Here is a 16,370-nt window from a genome sequence, read left to right on the forward strand (position 1 = left end):
TCAAGGATTACATCTAATTGTCGGCCGTAGACATGGGGAGGAAGCACACCTCCCTAGCCTAGACCATGGTCACTAATTGTTTGGGCTGATTATAATGCGTGACTGAATTTGAGCTTCAACTCGGGCATCTGCTTTATATCTTTAATTGCTTCCTGTTGAGATTTAATTTTTGTGACAGGAGCATTGTGCCAGAATGAATCCTGCCTGCATATTTATCCACGAAGATACCACCGTGTTGTGCCATACCTCTACTCAACTGGAGCACTTTCTACTGGCTAATCAGTAAGTGCTACCTCGTGGGGTAAATGTATAGTGCTTTTGCTACACTACAGCTGCGTAAAGGGCCAGAAAAGTTGTCTCCAGTGACAACGTGTGTGTGTAATTTTGCGAACGCGCCGAAAGGCACCAAGGTCCTTCGAGTGAGGTGTCCATCACAGTGGGGGAAAGGGCGGAAAGACGTTGCATACCCTAGTGTGTGTGGGGCAGGACCAAACGGGGCTTCCATGCAAGTTCACATGCCTCTTGTTTATAAAGGGTCAGAGACCGATCAGAGCAGCAGATGAGAAGAAAGCAGCCTCCTGGTCACAGGAAGTACATGGGGATTGCGCTCGAGAAACTGGTGGAGGCAAAGACATCCATCAAGGATTACATCTAATTGCAGACAGTAGATATGGGGAGGAAGCACACCTGCCTAGCCTAGACCGTGCTCACTAGTTGTTTGGGCTGATTAGAATGCGTGACTGAATTTGCCCTTCAACTCGGGCATGACTTAGTTGTAACTAAGCTTGCCGGCACCATTTGTAACTATTCTCTGACCCTGCCTCGGGCACCCGGCTGTTTAGGGTCAGGACAGGGTCAGAGAATAGTTGCAACATGTAAGCAACTTTAACTGTGGCAGCTTGCCGGCGCCACAATCTTGCTTCCTGTGGAGGTTTAATTTTTGTGACAGGAGCATCCTGCCAGAATGTAAATCCACCCACGAGCGGATTTGCGGATTTTTTGGCAATTTCCCGAGATTTGCGGATCGCGAAATTGCTGAAAATCCGCAAATTCTGCAAGGGGAACGGATTTTGCGCCCATATTTAATCGTAGTGGACTTGCCAGCAGCTTTTGACACAGTCTCACATGGCCTATTGCTGAGCAACCTACGTGAACAGGGTATACATTCTAAAGCCCTTTAGTGGTTTAGCTCCTTTCTAAGCAACAGAACACAAACAGAAAAATGGGACCTTTCTCCACCAACCCAAAAACTATAAACTATGGCCTCCCGCAGGGAGCCTCCCTGATCCCCACTCCTGATCCCCACTCTTTTTAATGCTTATGTATGTTCTCTGGCTAAAATCAGCAAGAAATGGGGATTCAGTATTTGCTACTATGCGGACGACACTCATTTGATGATAGCCCTTGTCTCTCAGAAATGACGGTTTGGATGTCAGACCACTGTCTGAAATGTAATGCTGAGAAATCAGAGATTTTACTCTTTGGGAGAGCCCACCTAATCTGGGATGCCACTTGGTGGCCCCAGTCATTAGTATCTGCACCTGCACCCAAGCAGGTTGCAAACAACCTGGGCATTCTTATCAACAAAACACTACCCATGTGGGACCACTTTCGTGCACTGTGCTGGAAAAGCTTTGCCACACTAAAACTCATAAAAAAGGCTTTTCTCATGGATCCCTCTGGAATGTAGGAAAACCATCACACCGGCCTTACTCATAAGCAAGCTGGAATATAGGAATGCACATTTTGTGGGAATGGCTGATTTAATTTTCTCCTGTCTGCAGGTAATCCAGAATGTGGCTGCCAAACTGGTGTGCAACTAAAGCAGGTATAGCTCAGCATCAGAATGCATGAGACAGCTCCATTGCCTGCCTGTGAGTAAAAGAGCCAGAATCAAGCTCCTGAGCCATGCACACAAAGTCCTACACCCTTCCTGTCCCGGAAATCTACAGGATAAACTCCAATTTGATGCCCCTACACATAATCTAATGCTGTGCAACGAGGTGCAGGCCAATACCAACGCATTAAGAAAGCCAAGGCAGGGGTTGCGCTTTCTCTCATCTGGCAGCCATTCAATGGAACAGACTACCGCTAGAAATGCGGCTTATTGATTACTACATGTCATTTAGAAAAAACCTGAAAACCCATCTCTTCCCCATGGTTTAGTTCCTGACACAGTGGCCTCTAATATTTCCTCACCCTCACTATGGATCTCGCTCTCCTAGTAGCGTGATATCAATTTCAGCTGAATGTTCTGCTAATAATAAAAAAAAAAAAAAAAACAGTGGCATATATATACTTGTAAATGCGTTCACACTGATATAATTAATGAAACTAAAGGGTGGTACTTGTCGTACCGTCTATTTTTTGGCCCTCTGTTTTTGAGGTACTGTGGTTCCAAAAATATTTATAATAAAACACTTGTTCACTTACATTTACAAAACAATTATAAATTTAAATTAAGTATATCTGATTTCTAACTTTTAAAATGTATACTAGGAATATTTATTACACAAACAGTTTAAATAAAAATACTAAATCAAAAAGCAAAATAAATAGTAGTAAACTTAGTACTAAAAATAAACTGTAGAAGTTAACTAAAAAACTAAACATAATACTTTCTTATCATAATTTGAAAAACCTTTGAAATTCACTGAAAAAACAAAGGTTGCAGGGATGTTATGGTTAGGCTCACATTTCACACATACAAAATCATTAGAAATTCAGCAGTTATAGTTACCTCACCTAACTATAACTTATGCCCATGCAGTCCACTCTTTATGTCCTGACATATTACTTTACTCATGACACAGTTAGTGATCTCACTGGTCACATCACTGATAACATCACCAACGGCATCACTGATTACATCACTGAAGATATCATCCACAAACCACTCACACACCCACTAACACTTCATGCAACCTCTCACACAACTACTCACCCATACAGCTACAGACACCCAATTATGCAGACATACAGCCACTCACAAACCCACTCATGCACTCACACAACCAATTACATCTGCATTCACACATCCATACAACCACTCATCAGACACCCCCTCACTCACCCATACATTTCCTCACACAGACAGGGACTGTGCAATACAGTCACTGACACACCACTCACCCATACACACAACCACTCACTTACTGATACACCCACTTACACACCCAGTAACTAACCCACAGAGCCACTGAGTCACTCATACAGCCTCTCATACACCCACTCACCCACCCAAACAGCCACTCACTGTCACTCAATCACCCATACAGCTACTCACTGAGATACTGAGACACCCACTTATTTAACCAACAGCCTCTCATTAGAGCTACTCACATAACTATATATCCACACAAATAGTCACTCACACACAGTGGTTGTGTGGCACAGGCTGTCACATAACCACTTATATGACATATGTTAGCATTGGTATCTCCCATTTGTAATACATAAAGAATAGTAATTTAACTTAGGCAGTACCTTAGTGTAAGTACATTTATATACATATATCATGAAAAAGTCCTGTCCGCCCCACTTCAAGGAACGGCAACCACCAGGCACAGATCTCGCAATTCCTCCCAGACAAAATTCAACAACCTCCACACAAATGTACATGCAAAAGCAGTGCAGGGTTTATTTCGGCATACATCAAAAAGGACAAGTGCCCTCCATGACACGTTTTGCTCCTCGTGGGAGCTTGGTCACATGATGCGTCCATTAACTATGACGTATTTTAAAGTGAAAGCAGTGAATAAAGTGCACAGGTAACCTTAGAAAAAAGGCTAAAGGATTACTAATAAAACTTGAAGATAGACTGTGGCATAAACATGAAAGGTTAAAAATCCAAACGCTCTGTACAACAACCTAGTAGCAAATATACTTTTTTGTAAAATTGATACATAATGCATTAGAATCAATTTATGGTATAATGAATAAATAATGCTTCATAATGTAAACATTATAACAGATAATGATAACATTGAAAAATATGCTATACGATAAAGTTCAAAGTGCAAATATCAGTTCCAGCATATCAATGATTACACAACTCATACAACCATAAAAAATGCATATATGTGGGTGCTCAGAGCATGACTCAGATATGATGATAAATTGAACCTTTTGAGAATGCGATAAACAGTAGTAGCCATTTCTTCCTACTATGCTGTAATCTGCACAGTGTGCTTAGATCGTATAATCCATTCCCAAAATCATGCTGAATAACCTGCAAGTGTAATTTCAAATAACTTTTTGACAAATGCAGAAATCCTATCTGTAAAACTAAAGACATCCTTTATTAACAGCCTAGTACATACGATATACTTTTACAATATGTCAACAGAGAATGATCCATAAAGTGTAAGTGCATATTCAGATAGGAATTTTGGAAATGAAAACCAAAGATCGAGGAGGGATATTTAAGGCAAAAATAGAAAAGCCTGCCAACTGTCCGGTCTGTGCAAAATAGTGCTGTGCAAAGAACTGTGTAAAGTGCAAATGATATCTAAGCTATTTAGCAGCAGAAGAAAAGGATTACAGTATAACATAATCAGATACAAATGGAGAGACAACAGGATGAAAAATGACTCAAAGGTCATTCTTACAGATATACAAAGGTGATGGACATGATCATAAATTCTAATAGGAAGTTATGAAGATCTTCATTCATATTCAACCCATTAGGTACTCGAGTGTCAAGAGCTAGAATGAATTGGTCTGAGAAGTTTATCTCGATTCCCTCCACGTCCGGGGTTGGGAAAAGATCCCAAGACAGTATATTCAAAGTCCTTCCGTTTGTTACGGTGAACTGACTTAAAATGTCTTGCCACAGGATAATTATGATCGGAATTCACGATAGCCCTGACATGCTGAAGCATACACTTGTGCACAGGGAGCTTTGTGCTGCCAATATATTCTTAGTTACATGTACACCGAAGTTTGTATATGGCGTATTCAGAACAGCATGTCAGGTGCTCCTTAATGGCCACCATCTTATCACTAAAAGCTGGTACATAGTGAGTTGAATTTTTAGCAAACGTGCATGCACCGTAGGAACTACATTTAAAGAAACATGGATTCATGAGCCAAGTACTTTTTGCTTTCACCTCAGGCATAGATTTCACAAGGGAATCCCTCATAGAGGGAGAACGTCTGAATGTGATAGCTGGCAGGTTAGGTAGAATTGGCCTCAAGATATTATCAGTTAAAATTATTGGCCATTCAGACTAGATAATTCTACAGATTGACTGCTCTTGAACATTAAAAGTAGTGATGAGCCTAACGGACTGCATGTTATTGTCAGCTGTCACTGTAACTGAGTGAGGCTTAATCTTGGGCTGAAGAAGTTTCCCTATGTTTATCATTAGCTTTGTTCAAGGCCATGGTCACTTGTTTTCTGGTATAACCTCTATTCACAAAACGTTGGAAGGCCTCTATCTGACACTTTCTAGATACCGATTCAGAACTGCAGATACAACGTATGCGAATAAATCCTCCATACGGTATGCTATTTATTAGGTGTCTGGGGTTGGAGCTGTGGGCATGAAGGTTGGAATTCCCAGCAGCGGACTTACGATGTAACATAGTCTCCCTCATCAACATATAGCAAAACGTCTAGGAACTCAACCTTAGATTTATCACTAGTGGCAGTGAATCTAAAATTCAAATCATTGGTGTTAATGTCTTCAATAAACTGCATGGCTTTATCCCTAGACCCTTTTCATAAGAGAAACACGTTGTCGATGTATCTCCTGTAGTATGCTATGAGATTCCACCAGCGTCGATGGGTCATTCTGAGAACGTGCTTCTCCCACCAGCCAACATGTAAACATGAATAGCTGGGGGAATTGTGGCGCCCGATATCGCTATAGTGATAATCCGTATCGAGTGTGTTCAGCCAGAAAGTTCTCAGACAGACTAAAACAGACTAAGAGACGCGATTGTGCCCTGCTGTTCTGCACACAGGTATCTTCCTGGCTGAACACCACTCAATACGGATTATCATAACGGCGATATCAGTCGCCACAAATCACTAAAGAGCCCCCCGAGGGCTGATACCCACAAGCTCTCCACACCCAGATTACCACCATCAGTGTACCCGGCCGGGTCCATTGTAAGTAACTTAAAAGTTCTTCTATCACGCATGGGTTGCGTTTTTTGGAAATCAGGCACACCATAAGATGTCCCGCAACGATTAGTCCTGATGAGACCCCCCATCTCACGGGTCGAAATGCCGTCAACGTCATAGGAACGCCATAGGAAATGAACCACACAAACAGTGCCTATGACTGAAGATAGCTACTGTATAATTATTGTTTGTAATTTTGCTCATGGTCATTTTCATTTTTCCTTGTAAATACCCCCAGCGGAAACCTGTATATATTCACTTACTGTCACTCAATTACTCTTCGGTTCTCACAAAACACATGGGACACTCTGCACTTTTCCCTAAATACTATCTGTGCAAATGTAAATATCTGATGACATTCTTGTTTTGAAATACGAAGACTATGATGGTATAAAAACTTGGTATTTTGAGCCTTGCTTCTCCTTTTGACATCCCTTCTCAATCCCTCTATTACTGTAATTGCTACTATGCTATGTACTGACTTTGTACCGTACATTTACTATACCACATGTACCACTGTTTTCTTGATAAACTAATTGCCCGTGTTCCTTTGTGAGTAGGGTTCCCTTGTCTTTTCTTGGGATTGTTTTCAGATAAAGTACCGGGAAGGTTTCAATCTTTGGGTCTGCGGGGTGATCTGAGAGACCCCTCATTTATCTATAAACGGGTCCCAGGGGGGTGGTGGACCCCCAGGCATTAGTAAGCCAAGAGGGGGGCCCATGCATGGCTCTGTACCTTGCCCACCATGGGGTCGATTACTACAGAAGCGGGGGAGCCTGCATTTTGTTTTTTAAAACAATTTCGGCCTAACAACAGTTCAGGAAACAACTCAAGACCTGGCTGTTCAAGCAATAGCAACCCTCCCCCCCCTCCCCTCAGCACCTTGAGACCCTCATGGGTGAGTAGCGCGCTATACAAATTTTGCTGATTGATTGATTGATAAGCCGCAAAGCCAAAGTAACTCCCAGACAGATAGTGTTTTTTAAATACATTTTTTTTACCCTTTAGGGGTACCTCCTTTTCCAACTCACTACTTCATAAATCATTCTGTTTTTGGAGATGTTCTTTTCAGTGTATGTCCTGTGAGTAAACAGCATTAAAAAACAAAATGTTTATAAGAAATCATGGTATATCTGCAAATTTGGGTCTCCAGCACGGTTTCCTTTTGTACGCCTCTCCCTGTGGGCCAAGATGAGCTTCTAAAAAGTGCGCTACACATCACATTTTTGCGGTGCTAATCACTGAAAACACAGCAAAGATCTGAGGTGCTCTGGTTGTGGGTGCTTGCGTCTGTTGGAAAACACAGCAGTGGCAGTGAAAGTTGTCCTACAACTCGGATGTGCTAGGCATCTAATCCTTGACCGTTCAGTCCAAGATCTGAGGGGCTCATGTCATTGTGTACTCACTTCTTCTGCAAACCACAGCAGAGGCCCAGAAAGCAGCGCTGCAACTCAGATGTGCTGGGCATCTCATCAGTGGCCGTTCAGTTCGTTGAATGTAAGCTTTGCCTACTGCTCAGCACCCATCTACCTATGCCCTACATGTGCAAACATATAGCAATAGGGCATGAAAAGTCCCTGCCCTCTGTCGGTGCACTCCCAGATCAGTGAGAGGTAGCTTGTGTTCAAATGTCGTTGACAAATGGACCAAGGTCAGAGACAATGCCCGACCTGTCCACCTCCCAACAGACCAGCTAGCAAAGTAGGAATCCCTGAAAATGCCCTTGTATCCATGCATAACTTGTTGGAGTGATGCCAACCATGGATATGAACTTCTACCCACCTGTCTTTACACCACCAGGCAAGGTACGAGAACATGGGCATGCTTTACTATACAAGACTCTCCTGTCAATGCACCATCAGATCACCTGTTAGTAGACTTGCTGTACGTCTATTATCAGATACATGGGTAGTCCCTTGGACCACCCTTCTGTTCATGCAGCTCCTCTCTGTGCGTCACCAGGCCATGGGTAGTATTCCACTGGGCTGGCTTTACATCTGTGCACTTCCTGCAGTTCTCTACCAGTCCATGGATAGGAGCCCCTGCTCCCTTGTCTTTGCACCACCATACCAGGTTAGAAATTCCTGGGACTCTGGGGTTGCTTCACTATCTGTGCGCTATTTCTCCGTGCACCACCACTATACCGGCGTATAGAATGACCTAGGCCTACCCTTCTATTTATGGTTGCATGTATGCCATGAGGCTAAGGTAGGAGCCATTGCCCCTTTCACTTCATCAGGAGGTTGGAGCTACTCTTCTCCTTTCCTTGTGTGATTAGACCATGGATAGGAGTCACTGCCCTCCTGTCTGTGTGCCACCAAATCATGTTAGGAGATCATGTTAGGAGCCACTGGCCTCCCATTTGTGCACCACCAGACTAGTCCCTGGTTCTATCCTCCTGACCAGAAATGTTCTCCAGATTTTATAAATATAATTTTACAAAGACAAGTGCCCATATTTCACCTGTCTGTCCCTGAGACATGTGCAACACCTTTGGAGAAATTGCCAATATTATACACCTACAAGGCAAATCCTATTAGGAGCTTTGTTAGATGTGTGCATGTTATAAAACTATAATCTAACTAGTTAGTGCACGACAAAGGAGTGGATTTAACATGTCACTATCTGTTAGCCCCTCGGGTGTCTTTGACCATGATCATGGCCATGAAACTCTAAACACTCCACACTTTTTACCCACTACTCCGTAAGCATGAATATTGAGATGGGGGAACATAGTATATTGATACATAGCTAGTTGATGAGGCATTACTTTGGGACGGCAGCTAAACTTGGAGACCAACATACACAGGCATTCACTAAAAAACCCTCTCAGTGAATGTCACTAACCATGTTATGAATGGGTAATTATAGTTTATAATGTTTCCATGGGAAATAACATTTTTATAACTTTGAAACTATTTGATGGGTGTTCACAAAACGTTCTAAAAAACGTGCTCCATGGCTCACCTTATTCCTGTAAAGTTGTGACACATCACCTGATTCCTGGAAAGTTTCATAGTCATCCGTGATGTGCTGGGACAGAAAAAGGGGGGGCTAATGCCTTATCCTATTAATTTTTACATTGGCAAAATTAAATACAGACTCAGTCTGGAGTCCAAGAAAAAGGTTAAAAAAAGATATGAGTGGGCAAGTATAGGGATACCCTGCTCTCCTTAGTTTGGTGGGGTTCCAATAAGGGCCACCACCAGGGTCGAAAACATATATATTATTTAAATTGTCCCAAATTTGTGGTGGATCCAGGAATCCACTGCAAATTATTGAAAAAAGTGTGATCCTGCCCTAAAATACACAAATTCCCTGGAGTGGATTAGGGCATGGACACTTCATATTACATAATTTGACAAGGAGGGCCTGGCCCCTCCTTTCTAAAACTCAAGTCTCTTGGAGGACTCAAAAACCTTATCCCTTGTGGAAGGATACATTCTTGTGTACTGGGGAGCCTTCCCTGGGACATTGTCTCCCTGCCCTCAAGAAATCTTGTCTGCCACCACCCGGCGGGACCTGCCAACATTTTCCTGCCTGGTGGGAACCATCAATTGTTTTACTGCGTTTTATTGTGAGGAAATGCTGGCACCCGCTGCTTTCAAGATAAGTGAATGCATGGGAGCAGGCGGCTCCACGTGGAGCCATGTGGGAGTCCCTGCCACCAGCCTCTAACCATTTATGTTAGGAGTGTCTATAAAGGCTCTAGGTGGAATACAGCCCTAAGGGAAAGTTTCTCAGGGGCCTATAAAAATGTGGGCAGTGGGCTACATACCTCCTTACCTTAAGAAAAAGGATTCAGCTCCTGGGAATGGGGAACTTTAAAGTTTTGAGGAGGGGAGCCACATGCCCCCTCCCCAAAATGAGAAACCTTTTCCTTTTTTTTTCTTACAGGAGGTAAACACTATGGCACAAATTGGATACAATTCCAATTCCATAGAATATAAGAAAGAAAGGGGGGGAGCAAAAAAAAAGAGCACATCATTGCAGTAAAGTATTTTAGGCCTACAGAATATACTCTCGGATCTGATAATAATCAACACTCCATCCCTACATCGAGAGACAGTATAGGCTATACCTGGAAAAAGTAGGCCCCAAGTATCGAACAACCATAGATAGCCAAGCATTTTTCATTCTCAAAGTGGCATATTCAAGTTCATAATTATGTCTCATTGTGATTAATCAATAGCATGTGGAAGCTTATTTCTCCACTCTAGCTGGCATACAAACCTTGGGTGCCTACAGCCCTAAGGAGAGAATGATGTTCAGATATGAAACTCTACCCAGCATTCAGTTTTCTGAGAAAGCCAACAGCAGATATACACTCAATAAACTTGAATTTGCAGGCAACTAGCAAATATATGAATCACATTTGCCGGTGGCTCTCCCACCAGGGGCATCAAGGCAATTGACAACACCCCCTTGTGTCCACACCCATTTAGTGACACACTCTGGTGTATAACAAAGGAGAGAGACATAGTCTTGTATTGTGGTAGATTAAGCCAATTTGATAGTAAATAGGGGAATATAAGTCAAAGGCCTGAGATAGCATGGTACCATCAACCACGTATACTATCACTGTCTGCCTTCCTTAAAGAAAATACAATTTAGTCTTAACAGTTATAAGTAGAGATTTCTTCATAATATGTGAAAGTTGACCCCCTCCTGTCTTACATTTACTGTTCATGAAGTCCTAAAGGGGATGGTAGAATGGATGTCAATCTACATGGAGACACATATACATCAAGTAATATTGTGTAAAGTAAGGGGAAGTGGTGGTCTCACTCTGAAATGTGTCTGTGTGATGGGGCCCCTTTAGCTCAGCATAATCCCTAATACATAGATAGGATCATCACAAGCTCATTTGTGTTGTGTGCAAAACATAATCCTTTAATGGCTCTGAATGGGTTTTATTCCCATGCAAAACATATTCTAATTATTCGCAAATTGATAACCGCATTTGCCCTTACCTCCATAAATGTATCAGTCAAACGTTTGGTGCAATCTTTATAGTGAAGATCATAGTGGAGAAACAGGCAATATAATGCAAGGCATCCATTGGGTTTGAGAACACGATCAACTTCCCTTAAAAATCCATCAACTTCAAACCAGTGAGTGGCAACGGAAGCAGTTATCAGGTCTACAGAGCCATCTTCGAATGGAATCTTCTCTGCAGGGGCAACTCTAAAAATAATACAGTAAATATGAATATATGAGAGCATAATTTGAAAAGTCGTATTAATTGTGGCCTTTCAAAATGTAAATCAGGGAGCTTTGTAAAGACTGACCTTCTATGACTGTTTCCACCATAAGTAAGGACCTGATTATGAGTTCTTGTGGGGTGGGAGTGGGTTGCCACACTACCTCCTGCTCCCAAAATTCTAAACTCAACTGCTGACCGCCCGCCACATTAGGAGTTTTCTCCTGGTCTGGTGGGCAGTCTGTTGGCGTTCCCAAGGAGGTGCCATGCTAAGGTTCATATGTGAGCCTTACCAAGGCAGCGCCATAGGAGCGCCAAATCCAGTTAATGCATGACATGGACTATGAATTCCATGCCATGCAGGAACAGGGGGTGCATGCACACAGGGGGGACACCATGTGCCCCCCTGCATGCATCCCGAGGGATAGAGGTAACACCACCATGGAAACTGTGACAAATGAGGAATCTTGTAATATGCTTGGCTATGGCACAAGCTGAACACCACTGAGGGAACCCTGGCGGGTGCAGTGCTACAAAGGCAGTCCGACCACCAAACTCGTAATAGGTTTGCCTAATTGATACTGTTTTCTTGTATCAGCAGGGTCAATAATCTGAAACATAATATTAAATGTCTGATTGTTCTGCTTAGGGCTTCTTCAGATAAGGCTGCCTCTTGGTTGTGTCATAGGAGGTTGCAATTAAGATTACATTTGGTGCATCCTGAATGGTCTCCATGACTGTTTTTAGGAAAATGGTCAACTCTATTTTCAAAATTGACTTTGATGCCAAAGATGTTATGGGCGATGTGACAACTGACTGTAGGCTGACCACTAGTGAGTCGGCTGCATTGGCTAAATATACACCCCAGGCATATGGGGGTATTTGAGGTATTAAAGATCCCCAGTAACACCTGTTTTAAAGTTCCTGAGTCAAAGATGGAAAGTGAATGATAATATTTGATAAGTGATCACTTGTATATCAATGTGATGATCTTGGCTAGTCAGTCCAAACTAGGGGCCTAACAGGGACTGCTTTATGGAATTTGGTAGGATGCCGTTTTCCCTAGAGGCAGTATGCTATACATTGTTGAAGGTGGATGAGAGCTTCCCTGGGTAATATCGTACAGGTAATAATTTTATTCAGTCTACTCTTATGATTGTTTGTCCTATTGACTGTGTAAATGTACAGCTCTAACATGTCTGTGAACAATTATTTTTTGACGGTACTGCAAATGCGAAGCAAACTACCAAGTAGTTATATTGTGGAGTGTTGTTAATTGTCTCTTTACTTAGTGAGTGTGATTATGCAAATGAGCCTAGAACAATACCAGCGATTATTCAAAATAGTTCTTTTGCCCTAGGATGAAGATGACCATGACATTTTACACATAATAAGTTCTTGCTGTTGCTTACGTCATATGCAGGGACTTTTCTCGATAAGAAATTAGGCTAGTTTTCAAGAAATTAATAGACATTTATTCAGCACAGAACTGGGTAAAAGGTTAGAACCAGAATTAATATGCACAATAAGGTAGGACAAATGTCGGAAAAAGGTTGTGTAGCTACCTAGTGGTACATTCTGATTCATGACATTGTGGTCTATAACTAGTCTAAGCCAGCCTGCCATCACCAGACATGTTTCCAAATGTATGCGATAACAGTGCTTAATTTGTAAAATATGAAGTGCAGGTGCTCACAGTCTTTAACGAGGCCACACCCATGTCCTGAGCTCCGCCCACTTTCTCCAGTGGCCCCACCCACTTCCCTTTATTGGCTACACCCACATCCACAAGCCTCAACACATCAGAGTCACCTCCTCCCTTATTGAGATCACCAAGAAGATGAAGGGCTGGCTCTTCACAAAAGCAACTCAGACACCTCACACCTACACACCTGCCCAAATCCCTGGATACCCTCCTAGGTGATTAGTGCGCTATACAAATCAATATAACATATTGGAAGCCTATGAGAAAAACTTAAAAGTGAACTCAAATTAGAGAAAGGTCATTTGAGGACTTGAGGCAGCTTTGCAAACAAATGAAAATGTGCTTGAACTGCGCTGTTTAAAAGAAAGAAAAGAATGAAGGAAGGAATACATTAAAGAAGGCAGTAACAAATGCAGGCAGGAAGAGGAGCACTGCAGTAAGGAAATAAATAAGTAATGGATGAAAGAAGTAGGAAATAAGAAAGGAATGTGAAAGGAAGAAATTAAGGGGTAGAGGGAGAAACACACCATGTATGTTTGAAAAGCACATATTCACTAGAGGGGGCCTTGACACCAAATTAAAAATGTTGTTATCCAGCTCAATTGCGCTAATTCTATCTAAAGATGAAAGACTGAGTGTCCACACCAAGATTTAAATGTATGACCCTGAGATAGAACACAGATTCCTGGAGCAGATATGAACATATGTGCAAGAAGGAAAAAATTGAAAGGGAGAATGAGTGAGGAGGAGAGGTGTAAAGGCAAAGATAGATACAATAGATAATGTGAAGAGAAATGTGGAAAGCAGAGATTGGGATTGCAAGATTGGAGTGGAACGTGATGAGAAGGAAAAGTGAAAAGAGGAGAAAGGCAAGGGAAGGAAAGCAAACAGTGGAGAGTGTGTGAGAGTAGAGTGGTAGGGAAAGATGGAAAGGTGAACAATGAAAAGCATTTAATGAGGGGAGGTGGGGATTAAGAGATAACGCAGATATAGGGCAGAAAGTGAAGTAAGATTGGAGAGTGAAGGAGTGAAGTGTGAAGGTGAGGAAGAAAAGCAGATACTGTGATAGAGCAAGCAAAGAGTACACCTCTGCGTTTATTAAATATACAGTCATTAATTATGTAAAGTTGAGAGGTGACAGGAGTGTATCATTCTTGGCCTGTCTCATCAATGCACAGCAGTGTTGTCCAAGACACACAATAGCGATTTTTTAACTGTGTTAAGTTTTTTGCCATAAAAAGAAGTTTTGATATGTCACAATAGGTATTCCTGATAAAACATAATGAAGTGTCAGTTATACCACTGGGATTACGCCTTGATGGAGAACCACACTCTCAAACAAATAGTTCTATTACATGATCAGACTATAAGTCGCAAAATCCCACTGCCACCTATTTTTAAATGAAGTCAGACATTCAACTCCATTCAGAGAGGCTTCCACGCATACTTTTTAACTAATAAAGCACACAATTCATCTGTGTCTGCCACCTGTCCTATATAAGGATTGTGATTTATGATCAGCGTGTAACAAAAAGACGTCTTTGACAAAGAACAGAAACCCACTGAGCTATCCACATAATATAGTTATGTCATCTGCATGGTACATGTTCTACATTACCCCTCTCTCTCCAACAGGGACATAAGGATGTAAGTATGCAGCAGGAGTTTACGGGACATGGGTTTTGGAGGTGAAGAAAAGGTGTGGGGCACTAGATCTCCGCAGGCTTTTGGGGGTGGGGGGAGATACAGAGCACCCAACACAGCCTAGCCCCTCTGATAGCATGTTTTGAATCAATGCTATTTTTCTCCAGGTCAAAGCTGAGAAATTCCTTGTCTCTATGGTGAGGGGGTAATTGGGAAAGCCTCATGGTTCGAGTGGCCAAGACTGAGAAGGGCTTTGCGGTCTCACGTGCAAACTCAAAGTATGGATACTCTGGGTCCAGTGCATGCTTTAATACAAAGCGATGGTGGGGAGGGGTGCTCTGACAGTGAGGGAGGGAGTCAAGGGGTACTGTAACAGAAGTAAGCAAGTGTTGTTGCAGGAAGGGGCATTGTTATACAGAGGGGAAGGGGACTGTAAGCAGAGGGGCACTGAGATACAGTTGAGAAAGGCACTGTGGAGAGACGGGCACTGGGATAGTGGGAGAAGGCCACTGTGGAGAGAGGGGCACTGTCGGAGGTAGCGGTGGGGCACAGGCACAGTGGCAGGGATGGGAGGTGTTCTTTAAGGTGCTTGTGGCTGCAATAGTGCACATTGCAGAAGGGAGAGGACGGGTGTGATAGATACGAGATGGTACTGGGACAGGTAGGAGCATGGTACTAATACACTGACTGGCAAGAAGAAATGTTTTCACTTTTGGACCACCCTCAGCTGCTTCCCGTATTTTATTATTATGCTGCAAGGCCTTGTCTGGGCTCCTGAGGCAGGCAGCTACTGGGCGGTTTCCTGCTGGTGCAACTGTGCAGGAATTTATCGATGGTGTCCCACAGCCAAGCACTACTCTGCAACCTGTAGGATAACAGTTGTGACATTATTTAAATAAAGCACACACATCTCACCTAACCTTGCAGCTATGGCTATAAAGGAAAGCACAGACTGCTGGGTAGCGCAGCTGAAATTATGCTCCCAGTTCATCTTTTGCGCAGTTTCTTACTGCACATGACACAACACACCTGCCCTTCCCCCACCCTGAAGACCAGGCACTGGTGCGCGCAAAAGCAAGCACACTAGCAACATGCACCAAATCTGAACATACAGCTGCACAAGTCTCGCTCAAGGCTGGGGCTTTTTAATGGTCTGTGTACAGTGCTAGCTGTGCATGGGAGAACAATTCAATAGACCCGGCCCTGAGAAATAGGTGCCGGTGCTCAGCACCTGAAAGCACCTGCACCAATAAGAGCCTGCACTTTCAAAGGCCAGGAACAAAGCCTACACTGAGTAGAGGTGCTTCACACCTCCTTTTGGCAGGAAAAGCATTTTAAGTCGGAAAGTTTCAAAGGCAAAGCTACCTTTGAAATGTGACTCAGGCATCTCCATATAGTGAAGGATGCCAACCCCCCTGTCCTGCTCCACATTTGGGAGTAGGCCAGGTGGGAAAATTAGTTTAATTAGGAGGTGTGTTCTCATTCAGCCAGCACTACCCCTAGGGTTGAGCAGGTGACGTGGAGACCATTTTCCATTTCCCTTCATCATGGCTTGACGGGAAATTAGCCATTTAGGGTCAGAGTAGTACCCCTCCCCACAATCACTGAGAGGTTGTATACACCATAAAGGTAGGTAGCTCATTGGCTACTACTGGTCACCCCATTTAAACTCCCCTAAATGTTGT

At 42.9% G+C, this 16,370-nt stretch overlaps 1 protein-coding gene across 5 annotated transcripts in view; it reads right to left on the reverse strand.

Annotated features, from left to right (window-relative positions):
* LOC147701314 (putative methyltransferase DDB_G0268948) overlaps positions 1 to 16,370 on the reverse strand; it is a 246,938-nt gene that overhangs the window by 97,042 nt on the left and 133,526 nt on the right. For all 5 annotated transcript variants that reach the window (XM_086930036.1, XM_086930034.1, XM_086930033.1 and 2 more), the window contains one exon: positions 11,107 to 11,320. In XM_086930036.1, the coding sequence (XP_086786162.1) occupies positions 11,107 to 11,320 (214 nt within the window). The remainder of the gene's footprint in view (positions 1 to 11,106; positions 11,321 to 16,370) is intronic.

The sequence above is a fragment of the Lissotriton vulgaris genome, chromosome 7 (assembly GCF_964263255.1).
Source record: "Lissotriton vulgaris chromosome 7, aLisVul1.2, whole genome shotgun sequence".
Classification (NCBI taxonomy): domain Eukaryota; kingdom Metazoa; phylum Chordata; class Amphibia; order Caudata; family Salamandridae; genus Lissotriton; species Lissotriton vulgaris.